The sequence below is a fragment of the Hydractinia symbiolongicarpus genome, chromosome 3, assembly GCF_029227915.1.
Source record: "Hydractinia symbiolongicarpus strain clone_291-10 chromosome 3, HSymV2.1, whole genome shotgun sequence".
NCBI lineage: Eukaryota > Metazoa > Cnidaria > Hydrozoa > Anthoathecata > Hydractiniidae > Hydractinia > Hydractinia symbiolongicarpus.
In genome coordinates this window covers 20,514,782-20,531,267 of record NC_079877.1, presented here as the reverse complement: position 1 = coordinate 20,531,267, position 16,486 = coordinate 20,514,782, and the positions used below count along the sequence as shown (strand labels likewise).

Here is a 16,486-nt window from a genome sequence, read left to right as displayed (position 1 = left end):
TATAAACAACAGACTGCAAACATATCACAGAAGTAAAAAAATGGTTGTCACTCAAATTGGAAAGTCTGCTTTTAAACAGAGAAGATAATAGACCTTTTTGAATGTTTACATTTTCCGCTGTAAGCCCTTCTGGCTCTAACAACTGTGTGGCAGGCAGAAAGATGCGGAAGCTTGCTGAAGAAAGGTCTTTTTTAGTCCATTTCTTTCTACGGAGGTATTTTCGAGGCTTTAAACTATTATTAAATGTAAATAGATAACTTCTGATTGACATATATTCATATAAAGTCGTAATGATACCTTTGTGCGAAGAAAAAGACTAAAAAGGACCTCAATTCACCTAGCGCCTGCATCTTTTTGCCTGCCACGCAATTAAAGCCGAAAGGTCTTATCGCGGAAAATGTAAACATTCAAAAAGGTCTATGGTTGAGAAAAAAATTCCAGTGTATTTTCAATCTCATATTTCTAAGAATCTACAAATTAGTGCAGATAGCCAATTTCTCTTTCTTGCCTGTCCCAGACACATGCATAAGCTAGCTATATATACAGAACTTTGTAAATATTCGCAACTCATTTATTGGGCAAACGTAAACAAAAAAACACAGGGTTTTATCGCGATGGATGAAAAGTTATTGATGGGAAAAGATAAGTAAAAAAAAATTATTTTGATAATGGCAGATTAAGAGCTGTTTTGGCAAAATGATATAAAATTCTGCCTGGAATTTTTTCCACAAACAAAAAAAGATAAAAATAATCTGGTAGTTTGATTCATTCTTTGTTCAATAATTTGATAGAAAAACTATAATAAATAAAATAACACAAAAACGATATGAAATATACGTACTAAAAAAGCAATGATTAGCTAACGATACTACGAGGACCTTCTTCCGTTTTTCAATCGCTTATCAGTCTACCATCTTAATTCTTAGAAACAACAGTCCAGGTTAGCTGAACATCGGTATATTAAAAAGTTTCAATTAAAAATATATCGTAAGCAGTGAGGCCACGTAGTTTTACAAATATCAGGTTGTCCCGCAACGATGGCTGCAAACACAAACAAAAAAGATGGTAACTAGATGCAAAATATAAAACAAGAAAACGAAAAAGCTTATTAGTTAGCTAGGCAAGTCATTTTTTTTCTCTTTATATATATATGCTATGTATTATCCCGATGAAATTTCTATAAAAGTAACCTACGCGACCTACGTGATGAACGCGTTCTATTCATATAGGGACAGATAAATAGATGTGCATATTTTACATGGCTAGCCTCACAAATATCGAGGGATATACCCGGTCTATTATTTCCAGGAGGGGCCATGTCGTAGATGGAGAGTCCTGAGTATTTTAATGCTCATTTTGAGCTACGCAGACCCAATTAGAGCCCGCGCTCTACTAGACAACTCCCGGCAACATCCAACGGCCCACACAGTGTGCCATCTTCCCAATTTCCCTCACATGGCTTGGGTTAACCCGGGGCTATGGTAACATTCACTCGCCCATGTTGAATCGCCGTCAAGAGGAATCGAACCCTGGTCTCCCGCACAGAGCACGAGAGCTATAACCACTAATCTACGGCGCCACAAACGACGATGGAATTCCTAAACGCTAACCCTAAAATGGACGTGGTAATTGCAATGCATTGTATGTTTTAATGCGCGACCTAATACCTGACCTACATGACCTACGCATTGGTCATGTAGGTCATGTAGGTCCCATATACTACACTGGCTTATAAACTCTGATTTCTTATTCAAATATGCACTGTCATCAAATATACCATATGTGATCCCTTAAAATTTATGTCTATAAAGTATATACATCTGTAACTGAACACCTTTCTTTGTAAACTGCATGTACAAAGGGAGAACAAAGTGCACTACACAGACCACACAGAAACGGCACCTAGGAAGAAGCACAAAATGCCACTATAGGGTGGGTGGAAATTTCCAGCATCATTCTCGTCTTTTCCATGATGCTATAGCATGGGTTGGACACGGGGTATAATAATGACCCTCTTCCAATCTAATCTAAACTGTAGCACATCCTAAAAAGCTGCTACTACTTCATATTTTAACTACTTAAAGCATAATAATCATGAGTCATAAATTTTTCATCCAATGAGAGTAATATTTGAAATCTACTCGATTTCGGTTTCAGTGATTGTAATATATATATATATATATATATACCTACTGTAGTTGCTTTTTATCATGAATTTGTTTTTTTAGCCTTTTTGTCTCAAAAATAACTGAATTTCCGCAATTTTTTTAATAAAACAATTAAAATCATAAAGAAAAAAACTTTTTTTTCTGTAAATCTTCTATGAATGGATCTAATACTGAAATTATGTATTATGTATGTACAAACAGGGGCGTAGCCAGCGTCAGTCAGGCTCTGCGATCGACTGACCTACTTTTTTCATCCCAACACGTCGTTTTTTTCACCGCCCCCGCCAACACATGGATGGGCGCACTGATTATGCATCGGCACAAATCTTTTCCCGGGCGGCACACACAAGCTTCGCGCCTTCGCATGTCGTTTTTGCAGGATTTAGCAGTATCCACTTTGTTTTGCAGGCTGAGGTGTTGAATCTCTACTTTGTTTCGCAGATAGTTTTTTCGCAGGATTACATGCGAAATTTATGCCCATGTAAAGTCATGTGTCTTCAATTTATGGTCATTTTGGACGCATCCTATTGGCTAATAACTTTCGCAGATAGGGTAAAAATTCGCTCCTTATAAGGCTATATGAAAATACGCGAAAAAATTAAAAATGAAATCAAGGTCAGTGAAGTTGCGAAGGTGAAGAAATCATGATGGTGTTATCAAACGTGAAGTCATATTTAGCTTCAGAAAATTTGAACGACCTTCAAAAAGTTTCAAGCTCTTTGAGAACTATGCTGGATAATAAACTGAGAGATCCCGATTTCTCAGTTTTATTAGATGAAGGCGCTGTGAAACGAAACGAAGAAGCTGAAAGTTTCATCCCAAAGGATCATCTGCTAGCCATCAGCTGTAAGGATAATTCTATTCGGGCTCTCAGGTTAGTTTATAATTGCTATAATCCTTTGACAATACATTGTTTAAACAATGCAGTGATTAAGTTCGTGTCATTCGACACATGGAATCACTTAACAATAATGGTGTAATTGCAAAGTAAATTATTTTGTATGTTGTGGTTTATGAGAGCTTTATTTTAACTTCAGGTCAGTGACAGACGGTGATTGTTTATACAGCAGTGCTTCTCTGGCTGTTTCAGGTACGAATGATTTAATAGATGAGCTTAGAGCTTTAACTTGCATAGAGCTTTTCGAAAATTCTCTATTCTACTCAAACCATCCAATTTTTGTATCTTTATTTCAATCTTCAGATTTGTTTTCCTGTGTAGAAAGTACATTAAAGTTTTCAGTTAGCCATTCCTCTGTAGACACAGGTCTTTCGGCAGCAGATCTTGTACAGAAGGAAGCTATTCTTATGTGCAGTAAAAACATATGGTCATCTTTTATCTGTATACTTGCCCTTACCAGTGTATTAAAAAGAAATATTTCAACTTTATATCCCGATTGTGGTCAGCTACGATTCAAGACGCTTTTCAATCAGAATATTTTTCTGAAAACGTATGTGTCTCATCACCAAATTTTTCCTCTTCATTAGGCCAAACAACATTAGTTAATCAATGTGGTACTTCTGGCACTAATGAGGAGACTTCTTCCATTTCAAAAAAGCCAACCTTTAACTTTAAAAACTTTTTTGTCAAAGGAAATGCTAAGTTAAAACCTATTACACCTGAAAATATGATGTAGGCACTTATTACAAGCAAGCTCCACACCTTAGTGATCATGATATAGTCACATATGTTGATAACGTAACAAAACCTGATCAAGGATTCACTTTTCCTAGGGACAAACTTAATAGGCGATTTCGATATGTTTGGTTTGCTCAATTTCCGTGGCTAGCATATTCTAATCACATGGATGCTGCGTTTTGTCTGCCTTGCACATTATTGCATCAAAAAATAAATTTAAAATCTGCATTAGCTACTTATCTTATTTCAAAGGGGCAGAACTACTGGAATGATAGTGTTTCGGTCTATAAAAAACATGAAAAAAGTGCTCTTCATAAGGACACCTCTTCTATTTTGACTTCTTTAAGGACTAACCAGTCAGGTACAACCAAAAAAATTAATGAACTGGTATCTACTATGTATTCCAAAAAGGTAGAAGCCAACAGAATTTTTTTAGCAGCTATTATTGATACAGTTATTCTTTGTGGCTGCCTATGCATTTCCCTGAGAGGACACAGAGACAACTTAAAAGATTTTCCTGAAGTTGGTGGCTATGCTCCTTATTCTGTTGGCAATTTTCTTGACCTTTTAAATTATAGAGTAAGAGGGGGTGATATAGCTTTAGGTAATCATTTAAAAGCCTGTTCAAAAAATGCAACTTACTTATCACCACAAACACAGAATGAAATTATTTCATGTTGTGGTGATTATATAACAGACAAAATAATATCTGCAGTTAAACAAGCTAAATTTTTTTCAATAATTTGTGACGAAGCTTGCGACACATCTACCAAGGAACAAATGTCAGTAGTACTTCTTTTTGTAGACCAACATTGTAGCTTGCGAGAGGAATTCATAAGGTTTGTTCATTGTAGTGAAGGGCTCTCAGGTTTGTCTCTTTCAAAGGTCATTTTAAAAACCTTGAATGAACTTTCTCTTGACATACAGAATTGTCGAGGTCAATGTTATGATGGTGCTGGGAATGTAGCTGGTAAAATTAATGGTTGTCAGGCTCATATTTTAAAGCAAAACAGATTAGCTTTATACACACACTGTTCTTCTCATCGCCTAAATTTAGTTGTCTGTAATTCGTGCTCTGTACATTATGTCCGCAACATGATGGATCAAATCAAACAGATAACATATTTTTTCAAATTTTCTGAAAGTAGATTGAAACTTTTACGAAAGAATGTTGCTGACTTTACTAACAATCCTAATTATGCCCAATTATGCTCGAAGAATAGAAAATGGAAGTAAAAAGTCTTACTTGTACTTAGAAAATAAAATATAAGCTATTATTGACAAAACTGCAAATGAAACATTTTAACTATTATTATTATTATTATTATTATTATTATTATTATTATTATTATTATTATTATTATTATTATTATTATTATTATTATTATTATTATTATTATTATTATTATTATTATTAAGGCCCGTGGAGAAATCCACTTAGGCAGGAGGACAATGTAAAAATTGGTTATTTTAGACCTTTTGCTGATGTCAGCAGTGCATATGCGAGAACAAATTGACGAAATTCAGTTTATCCACACACAAAATTATTTTTTTAGAAATTTGTATACCTGTTGCCTTCAACGTATAGATCTTGAAACGCTGATCAAGAAAATGTATAGGATTATGTACTTTTGACAAACGGTTGCAGAGATATTAGGGTTTAAAGGTTTTTCGATGACGTCATCAACCCACCCATTCCGAAACAGATTTGTGGACCCAGGTTTGGGAAACTTACCCAAATTGGTCCTAGGTGGTCCCTAGTTACCCACGCAGGAGATGACGTCAGTTATTTCCACCCGTTTCCATGTTATTAAGCCTTAAATTTAAAAGTGCAATGCAATGGCTTCACTAATCTTAATATACTTTCCTTTGACGTCAATATTGCTTTAACGTCAAAGTTTGCTAATTTACAGAACAAATTTATAGGCGATGTTTATAGACTTTATCAAAGAAATTTTATCCACTTTGCAAAAGTCACAGACAGAAGCTCCGTATTATTATAAGAGACTAGTCGATAAGGCCCGTGGAAAAATCCACTTAGGCAGGATAACAGAGAAAAACAACCGTCATTTAAATTTTGATGACGTCAGCAGAGACATGTCAGACAAAAAGTGTTTTTTTTCAGAAATGTGTGTGCCTGTTGCCTTCATCGTATAGATCTTGAAACGCTTATCAAGAAAATGTATAGGATCATGTACTTTTGACAAACGGTTGCAGGGATATTAGGGTTTAAAGGTTTTTTAATGACGTCATCAACCCGTCCATTCCGAAACGGATTCGGGGACCCAGGTTTGGGAAGATTACCCAAATTGGTCCTAGGTGGTCCCTAGTTACCCACGCGGTGAAAAATCATTGACGTCACCACCTCGTTTCCAAGTTATTTGGCCTCAAAGTTTTAGGTGCACTGTAATGGCTTCATTAATTTAATATAGGATATTGACGTTAAAGTAGTGTTATTTTCGTCGCGTCGTAACGTCATAAAATTTAACATATTAGACATGCATTTTTCGGCAACATCAAAGGAAAATGGAGACATCCACTTTGCCTGTCACAGACACACAGACACACTTAGCGTATTATTATATAGATTATTATTATTATTATTATTATTATTATTATTATTATTATTATTATTATTATTATTATTATTATTATTATTATTATTATTATTATTATTAAAAAAAAAATTATCCAGTTGTCTTAATTTTATAAAAAAACAATGTTTCTAATCACAACTCGAATTTTCCGTCACAATTAAGCAACCCTTCACATAGGTAAATTTTTATAAGTATTTCTTGTGTTATTTATAGCTTTCAGGGGCCTTAACATTTGCAATAGAAAGCCATTTAAATACTAATGGTCAAACAGTTCCTGGGACTACCAAAGATTTTCCGTCACGACGTAAAAAAACTCCTAAATGTAATTTTGACAGCTAGATGTTTTCAAGAAATTAGCAAAAGTTGTTGTTCATTCATTATTAACCAACTTTAAGAGAGCTTGGTGAAGATCAAAGTGAATTTATATGTATAACTTATATTTAACTTATAACTTGAATTTATAATTCTATTTGACTACAACTTGTTGCTCTGGAACAAAATTTCCGCATCCCTGTATTTACATTGAAGCTTATAATTCTTTAACAAGACAAGCTTATGCTCTACTTTTTTTGATTTTTGATCCCTGAAACATGTGGCTACCCACTTCCATCATTCTAAGAAATTAATTTTTCCTCAATTTTTACACTTTTGGTAGGAGCTTTTTAGGATATGCTCTGTGTTAGATCTAAACTCAAATTCCTTTGCATCAAGTCTGTCCTTATTACCTGCTGCCATGTCTAGCTTGGTCTACTTCTGGGCTCTGCCCCGGGAACTATCACTTTCCTACCCAATTATCCTTATTATATTCTTTCAAAGTGTGCCAACCAACTAATTCTTCTTATCTGGATAATATCTTTAATGCTATGGCTGTAGGACTATTGTCTTTCTGTTGTTATATCTTTATTCTACTGGTATTCTTAGGTTGACATTCATAAGATATATATTTACAAGTAAAATAAATAAGTTTTCTCCATGTTGACCTTATAAAACTCAGAAGAAGCGGCAAAAATTGAGTTGGAATGTCCAGTCGATGGATGCACGTATTGCACCCCAAATGTTTCGGAACAAGTCGCATGCACGCTTCTGAATGCCCATGCTACTGTACTCATGAAAGGCATGAATGCTGCTACCCATCGTCGTGGGCCCAAACTGGAGCGCCCCAAGGTTGATGTTGGCATAAATCAGGAACAGTGGAACATTTTCAATCGTCGCTGGGATGTTTTTGTCCATGGTTCTGCGTTGGATCCTGCAGCATGTTCTACCCAGCTATTTCAGTACGCCGATGAGACATTGGGTGACAGTCTCTTAAAGTCAGACCCCATGATTGTCTCCAAGCCCACTAATGAACTACTTGCAGCAATGAAAAGTCTAGCCGTGATTGCTGTTGCAACTGGTGTAACGAGAGCAGAGCTCATAAGTTTAAAACAGGATCGTGACGAACAATTTAGGGTTTTCGCAGCCAGGGTACGTGCCAAAGCTGAAACATGTGACTATACAACGCAATGTACATGTACAAACATTGTCGACTTTACTGACTCCATTGCTAGAGACGTACTACTCTCGGGAATTGCTGATACAGACAACCAACATGAGATGCTTGGTACACAAGGTATCCTGGATAAACCAGTTAACGACATCATTTCATTAGTTAAGTCAAAAGAGATGGCCAGAAATGCTCTTCCATCGCTTCCAGCCAGCACATCTTCTGGTAGCATTTCATCCTTCAAGCATCAGAAGAAAGCCATGGAGGGAAGTAACCAACCCCAACGGAACCAGTCCATCCCATGCCCAGAGTGCAGAGGTAAGCCTTTTTCACTGTTCTCAGAGGGGAGATCGGGGTGGAATTCGAAACCACATCACCACTGCATTGACTGCTACAGGCTCAATCGAAACAAACGTCGCCCAAATCGCAACAACATTAACAAGAAACCAGGAGAGACAGGTGCCATCTTTGCACAAGTATCTTCAATGCGTTCTAAAGATTTTGCACTCGGTCATAGCATTTTTACTAAAGGACAATGGCGTAGATCCTGATTTATGGATCACCCAACTGTACTATTGGACCTATATACACCTCCATCTGATTATAAACACTTCAAACGCAAATGTCCTAATGTAAGCTCTACCACGATCACAGCCCTTGTCGATTGTGGTTCACAAGCATGCTTGTGGTCGTTGAAGGAGTTTATCAAAGTGGGTTTTCCACAGAGGATCTGATCCCTATGCCCATTGATCTGGTTGCAGCTAACAAATCACCGATATCGATAGAGGAAAGTATCCCCATAAGATTGCGCTGGACTGCTGCAGAAGGCACTATACACAGCTGTGCTACAATCGTCTATGTCAGTAAGCATGCCGAGGGGATTTATCTCTCATTTAAGGCCATGATGGACCTTGATATCGTTTCGAAAGACTTCCCGAATGTCGCATTATCTTCACCAGATACTGTGCCAACTGAAATACGAAGTGATCGTCAACGGACCATAAATGCCGGCTGTTCGAAACCTTCTGAACTGCCTGGAGAAACATGTTCGTGCCCACCTCGCACCATGGTGCCGGAACTTCCTAAGGAACTTCCTTTTGAATGCTGTCCTGAAAACAACACACGCATGAAAGAATGGCTTCTCGAATACTTCTCTGCGTCAACATTCAACACATGCCCCCATCGGCCGTTACCTCACATGACTGGTCCTCCAGTTGAGATTCATGTCAAATCCGATGCTGTCCCCAAAGCGGTACACACTCCGGCAACGATCCCTGTTCACTGGAAAAAACAAGTTCAAGAGGGCCTTCGCCGAGACGAATCCTTGGGTGTCATAGAGCAGGTACCATATGGTCAACCTGTAACATGGTGCCATCGCATGGTCGTAACAAGAAAGCGTGATGGGACTCCACGTAGGACTGTTGATCTTTCACCTCTAAACAAACATTGCCAAAGAGAAACTTTCGCTTCCGAATCGCCTTTCAACTTAGCTCGTCGTGTCCCACCAAATACATGGAAGACTGTCAGCGACGCTTGGAACGGCTTCCACAGCGTTACGTGAATCCGATAGGCACCTAACTACTTTCATAACGCCGTTCGGAAGATGGAGATATCGTACTACACCACAAGGTTTCGTTGGTTCGAGGGATGGCTATAATCGCCGCTTTGATGCCATCCTCTTTGATTTTGAACGCAAAGAACGTATTGTGGATGACACGCTCCATTATGATGATGACCTACGAGAACACTGGTGGAGGACGATGAAGTTCCTCATTCGGTCAATCCGGTATTGTCCTCAACCCGGATAAATTCCAGTTTGCATCCAAAACGGTTGACTTTGCTGGATTTCGTTTATCTGACACTTCGATCGAGCCACTTCCAAAATACATTGACGCTATTCGTAATTTTCCTACATCACAGTCGACTACCGACATACGAAACTGGTTCGGCCTCGTGAACCAAGTCTCAAACTACGCACAGTTGAGAGATATCATGTCCCCATTTAAACCTTTCCTAAGCCCGAAATGCGTTTTCAAATGGACACCGGAACTTGAGTCTGCGTTCAATTCATCCAAAGGGATCATCATTGATGCCATACGCCATGGTGTCGAAATATTCGATCCGTCGAGATTGACTTGTCTGCGACCTGATTGGTCCCGTCAGGGGATTGGCTATTTTCTCCTACAAAAGCACTGTTTGTGCTAAGTTTCACTCCCCGATTGCTGTGCTACTAGGTAGAAGATCGTACTCGCTGGATCCCGTTTCCTCTCACCTAAGGTACGCACCGATCAAAGGCGAATGCCTTGCTGTCGCTTGGGGTTTAGAACAGACCAAGTACTTTACACGAGGATGTACTAACCTCGTGGTAGTGACTGATCACAAGCCCCTAGTTAAGATGCTTGGTGATCGTACACTCGACGAGATATCGAACTCAAGGATATTCCGGTTGAAGCAGCGGACCCTACCCTGGTGTTTCAATGTAGCTCACTTACCTGGAAGGACTAGCGGAGCGGCTGACGCAACGTCACGATATCCTTCCTCTGCATACGACTCATCTCAGGAACCATACGACGACGAGCACATACTCGCTGCTTCCATCCGTCACAACTCATTATCCGTTGTAAGCATATCCTGGGACACTATTGCAACTGAAACCTCAAAAGACCCAACTATGCGTCAGCTTCGCGAATCCCTTGAGAACAGTTTCCAGGATGGTGACTGTACCCGTCGTGTCAAAGCGTCCCAATTTTGGCAGTACCGCGACTCCCTTCATGTACTTGATGACTCAATTATGTACCGAGACCACGTTGTCATTCCTTCATCATTGGGCGGTAGAGTGCTTCAGGTGTTGCACTCAGCACATCAAGGTGTATCAGCGATGGAATCTCGTGCCAGGCCGATCGTTTTTTGGCCTGGTATGACGAACGACATTCAAGCAATCCGTCATAACTGTAAATCGTGCAACCGAAACGCCCCATTCACAAGCAGCTACACCTCCTGTACCGGCTACTGTACCTTCGACACCGTTCGAATCAATCTTTGCAGATTTTTTCGATTTCATTGTTTTTCACTACTTGCTGGCAGGCGATCGTCTTTCCGGCTGGGTCGAAGTCTTCAAGGCTCCACAAAGCACAGCCCTGCTAACGGTCTTATTTCTGCCCTCCGTAAGTTATTTGCTACCTTTGGAGTTCCAGAAGAACTATCCAGTGACGGAGGGCCGGAATTTTGTGCAACGCACACATCGACGTTTCTAAAGAATTGGGGAGTTCGTCATCGCGTATCATCGGCCTACTTTGCACAATCAAATGGTCGAGCTGAGGTTGCGGTAAAGAAATGTAAACGTCTCCTAATGGAAAATATTAATCCCAATGGATCTCTGGATAACGATGGTTTCCTGCGCGCACTATTGCAAGTCCGGAACACACCAGATCCCGATTGTAATATTTCGCCAGCGGAGGTAGTCTTCGGCAGACCGATCCGTGACGCATTCTCTTTCGTCAATCGACAAGCCAAATTTTAGAACCCTTCAGTTCAACCGTCTTGGCGTGAAGCTTCGGAGAAGCGGAAGGATGCTATGCGTACTCGATTCTCTTGCACCTCGGAACTGCTGAATGATCACGCTCGACCACTACAACCATTGACAATTGGAGATCGCGTCTACGTACAAAAACAACATGGTCGACACCTGAAAAAATGGGACAAGTCAGGGACTGTCATGGAATTGGGAAACCACGAGCAATATGTTGTGAAAGTTGACGGTTCGGGTCGGCTAACGTTATGGAACAGACGATTCTTGTGTAAATTCGCCGAAATGACGACGACCATCGCCCAACTTCCAGAAAACGTTCGTCCTACGATGCTCCCTGATTTGCATGAGCCATCGCAAACCAACGATACGGCTCCACGACTAGCGCCGACAGTTCCTTTAATAGAGCATCAATCACCACTGCTCATTGCCGATCCCTGCGAATTGTCCTCCGATCCTTCCGCACGATTTGGTAACGAATCGTCTCGCACACACGATGTTGCGCCTCCTCCAGTAGTAGTCGATGACGTGGTGCATGCACCAGACACCCCACCTGACGAACCACGACCCCGTTGGCATGTCCGTGCTCCTTCACGATAAGTTCCTGAATCTGGGACATGGGAACGTTGATTAACTTTCAGGGGGGAGAGGATATCTTTGTTTTGTTTTATTTATCCGAGTGGGTAGCACTCGAACATGGGGGATGTAGGACTATTGTCTTTCTGTTGTTATATCTTTATTCTACTGCTTGTATTCTTAGGTTAATATTTTTAAGATATATATTTACAAGTAAAATGAATGAGTTTTCTCCAACGGCTACCTAGTCCTCTTCTTAGCTCATCTGGGCTCTTTTTGTCTCTCAGCCTTACACATCCACCTGACCATTTTCATATCATTCCTTTGTAAATGATCCAGATCTTCATGCTTCACTACCCATATCTCACTACCGTACACCATACACTTCAAACACATGCCTCATACAACCACCACTAGTACAACTAAAATCTCAAAACTGACAGAGAAACATGGTGTAGTCGTGACCTGTGACACTCGTGTGGAAAGCAAAAGCGACTGAAAGAAAACCAAATATGAAATGCCAATGTGTAAACTCGCAAAAAAGGCGCTAACCGTATACTTGCGATTAACTTAAGTTAAGTCATCTCAACTTGCATTCTTAGTGTATAAATTAAATTCTTAATTTATTGCCCCTTTTACCTACAAAATGGGTGCTTGGTAGGAGAGAAATTTAATAACGAATTTGATTCTAGAAATCACAATTGTCAATTCTGTTTTATTTTGTTTTTGAAAAGAAATTTACTATTGGCATGCTGTAGCTGCTTTAGCATGCTATTCAACAACAACCATTAACAATATACTTCACATTTACTGTTATGCATCCTCCCCACTATTTTTTATTTTGTGGCCAGTGACGAAAGGAATTAATGAAAAAGAAATGAATTAAGGCCATCTATTAAAAAGAATTTATATATGCATATTTCAGCCAATTGAAGCGCATTTGCGTTAAAATGAAAAGGTGTTCAATAAGAGGAGGAAGTTCCGAAGTATATATTGCAAATATTTAAAAAAGAAAATAAGTGATATTAATTTATTATTATTTTCTCATAGAAGTTTCTTAAGATGAAACAAATCATTGCTGTTGCCCATATTTGAATATAGCAACCATGTTTTAATATATATATATATATATATTTAGTTGCATTATTACAGCCTAATGTGGAATGACCTATAGCAGGATATACATTAATGGAACATGTGCAAGAAATTAAGAAGGAATCTAATAATGCTGTGAGCATTATTCAAGAAAAATCCTTTAAAAATGTAGCTCAAGTTGACTTGTACGCTGTAGAAGCTCATCGTTTAATTGATGAAGTACTTTCAAAATCAACACAAAATATTGAAAATGTTAATCAACCATATAATACTGTTGAATGGCCTACTATTGGCGAATTTACAATTAAAAAGGGTTTTCAAAAAATAGAAGAGTTTATAAAGGTAGGTTAAAGTATATGCAAATATTATTTTGACTAAGAAAGTGGTTCATAGTAAAAGCGGTACTGCGCTCTTAATTCTTTTTTTTCCATGAATAACCCAAAAAGTCTTTTAAGAATATTTCAATATTATAAAAAAAACATGCAATCAATTGGGACATTACATGACACATGGCCGTGTTGTTATGGAGTTCGCTTCGTACCACGGGGCTACCCATGTAAAGGAAGTTGGGTAGGTTATGCCTGTGTATAACTAATGTATATATTCAGAACACAGGACCCACATTGATAACAGTGTTTCCAACACTTAAGTGGCTATAAACATTAAGAATAATAATAATAATAATAATAATAATAATAATAATAATAATAATAATAATAATAATAATAATAATAATGTGTTTGTTAAAAAATACTCTGATTATGTAGATTTCCTTTTTATAGCAAAAGTTAATACAATAATTATAAATTAACCCATTAGGTTAGCATTTATAAAAAATATCCATTAAATTATGTACTTGCCTCTGAATTTTTCAACAAAAAATTTTGTGAACAAATATTTTAATTTCCTTGAAAAAAAATTACTGGTAATGTTGTTTCGCCACAAAAAAGTACAAGGATAACAACATGTTTTAAGTTGCATGAAACTGAGAAACATGTTGTGATATCTTAGACTTGGGAACGAGGTGTTAGTTGGCTATATTACATACAGTTCTTATGTGAAGATGTCTGCAAGTATAGCAAGTGTTATCGCTTTAAAGTGCAGTGGAGCATTCCAACAAGAAGGAAACCAATTCCCAGAGCAACAGTATCTGTATATTTCACTATAGAAGCAAGCACGATCAAACCTGAGGTAAGTGCTTGTTTAAAAACTTTTTAGATTCTCTCATGCCATATTTTAACCTTTGTACAGACCTTAATGTATAGACATTCGATTTGATACTTTTTTTAAATGTTTTACCTTTTTGTGTTTAGCATTTCCCTTGTAAAGTATATTATGTCTTCGAAACAAGCAAGCTGGTTCACAGGTATGATGCATTTAAAAAATTGAAATTTTATTTTAAACGTTCAGTGTAAGTGCACTGCAAATTAAAAACGATTTATGGCAATCCTAATAAACTTACGAATGTACCAGTGACGTTATATAGCTTTAAATGATTCTTTTACTGTAGCCATTGTGACTTTCTTAATAGGTGTTTCCAATTAGGCATTTATTATAGAATCTTGCATATAACTAAATCATATTGGTATTCTTTTATGAGACAAAAAAATATCACTTTCATCCTCATTGTTTAAGGTTTCGTGTAATAATTGTTAACTAAGTCTTTAAACCGAGTGACGAAGTTTTTAACTACTAATTTACGCAAAGCTCTCTCACCAAATATCGAATTTTTACCTCTTTCACATTTTCGATTAATAATGAAAGTAAACTTATTTATGCATTCTGTGGTCACTGTTCTGTTCTGGTTTCACTGCTTTATAGCAGCTATTATTCTTTTACGATTTTCTAATAGGCCTGGACTGTCAAGATTCCGAGAGAAATGGCTAAAAGATGTTGTAGACAGTAAAATCTTGTTAATGGAGACTGTTACATTTTGAGGCTGCATACATTCTAAAGTAGTTGGCTGAGATGTTTTTTTTGACCCCTTGAAATAATGTCAAATCCTAATTGTATTTTTCTGATTTTTTTTCCAATATATTGTATATTTATACTAAATAAATTTATGTAAATACCATTGACTTTGGTATCAGGAACGAATTTCTTCTACTCTTGTTTAAGGAAATGGGGACAGAAGGAGAAATAGTTGCATTGGACTTTTTGCCGGTATCAATTGTGTGCAAGATTGCGAAATTAATATATCACCACAAAAACTGTTTTTTCCGTCCTGATGGGTTGAGTTACTTTTCAAAGATGAAACAATTTTGTTTTTTCTGTAAAATGATCCTCTAATGTATGGCTGAAACCTGGGAAGCTACACATTTTTCGACATGTGGTGTCTATGACGGCGAATTTATCATTAATTGTGGTGAGGTGCGAGTTCTGCTTTTAAAAGTCATAGTAGTCTTAGTAATCTTTTTTTGATATTTTTGATATTCCATACACTAAGGTACTAAATTAGGTTTTTCCCGACCTTTGATTTACCAAATTTCTTGCATCCGCAAAAATTTATTCCACAATGTCTCTTGAGGTCGCTATCCGCGAAAATTTATTCCGCAAAATATGCCATTTTGGGTCACTAATCCGCAAAAATAAATTCCGCACAAATTTCTTCCGCAAGTAATTTCTTCCCTTAAGGTACTTTATAATGTATTCAATGAATGTTAAACTAAAAGAACAAGTCCCTGTTTGTGAGTCAACAAATAAAGGCCAAAAAAAATTGTATGTTAGCCATACAGTTCATAACATAATGTCTTAGTGTTTTAAGTCCAAACAAAATTTTCAAAGTTAAAACCAACCACAACATTACCAACCACAACATTGCCAACCACAACATTACCAACCACAACATTACCAACCACAACAATACCAACAACCAATTAACATTACCAACCAATCGAATTATGTTCATTTTCCTGTCTCCAGAACATATCGAGATGGGAGGGGGGAACTGCACGACGAGGCCGGTCTGATCTCGTTGGATCCTGTCTTGGCACATCGATAGTGTGTTCACTCCCTAGTGCGGTGGTATGGGTGGCAAAAGGAATCTGTAAAACGTCAATGGAGGGTTCAGTCTGCCTGGGAATAGGTAGTGAAGCCTGGTCTTCTATAACAGATGACGGTGGGTCAAATCTACGAAGGAAACGTCTATTTCGTAAGGTACTCGGCCAGATCCATGTACTTTAACGCAGTACTAATCATGTTTTTTAACATCGACAATGGTTCCTGACATCCCATTTCGTAGGGTAACGTCCAGTCAGTAGTATAGGACAGAGGGGTACCATCACACTTTTATAGCTAGCTAGAACACCCCATATCCCTGATTACCTATACACTATGACGTCATCATGTGATGGAAGGGTTTTGTGACGTCGGTTACATCTGATGGTCAACGCGTTTAAGACTTAA

General features: G+C 37.9%; 3 protein-coding genes across 7 annotated transcripts in view; 2 read left to right on the top strand and 1 right to left on the bottom strand.

Annotated features, from left to right (window-relative positions):
- LOC130636170 (ubiquitin carboxyl-terminal hydrolase 2-like) overlaps window positions 1-916 on the bottom strand; it is a 31,953-nt gene extending 31,037 nt beyond the window's left edge. The window contains exon 1 of the mRNA XM_057445797.1: window positions 842-916. The gene's annotated coding sequence lies outside the window, so the exon portion shown is untranslated. The remainder of the gene's footprint in view (window positions 1-841) is intronic.
- A 54-nt stretch (window positions 917-970) lies between these two features.
- Window positions 971-15,174, top strand: LOC130636172 (A-kinase anchor protein 14-like). Of its 5 annotated transcripts, XM_057445805.1 has the most exons (6): window positions 1,131-3,042; window positions 3,206-3,258; window positions 13,125-13,423; window positions 14,093-14,272; window positions 14,395-14,447; window positions 14,934-15,174. In XM_057445805.1, the coding sequence occupies exons 3-6, from the start codon at window positions 13,175-13,177 to the stop codon at window positions 15,016-15,018; spliced, it is 567 nt and encodes a 188-aa protein (XP_057301788.1). In that variant the 5' UTR covers window positions 1,131-3,042; window positions 3,206-3,258; window positions 13,125-13,174; the 3' UTR covers window positions 15,019-15,174. The 5 variants fall into 5 exon arrangements, with proteins under 5 accessions (XP_057301786.1, XP_057301784.1, XP_057301785.1 ...); XM_057445803.1 differs by lacking the exons at window positions 1,131-3,042; window positions 3,206-3,258 and adding an exon at window positions 971-1,120; XM_057445804.1 differs by having other exon boundaries at window positions 1,131-3,258.
- LOC130636928 (uncharacterized protein K02A2.6-like) lies at window positions 9,877-11,404 on the top strand. Its single transcript, XM_057446778.1, has 2 exons — window positions 9,877-10,021; window positions 10,119-11,404. The coding sequence occupies exons 1-2, from the start codon at window positions 9,877-9,879 to the stop codon at window positions 11,402-11,404; spliced, it is 1,431 nt and encodes a 476-aa protein (XP_057302761.1).
- Window positions 15,175-16,486: the final 1,312 nt, after the last annotated feature.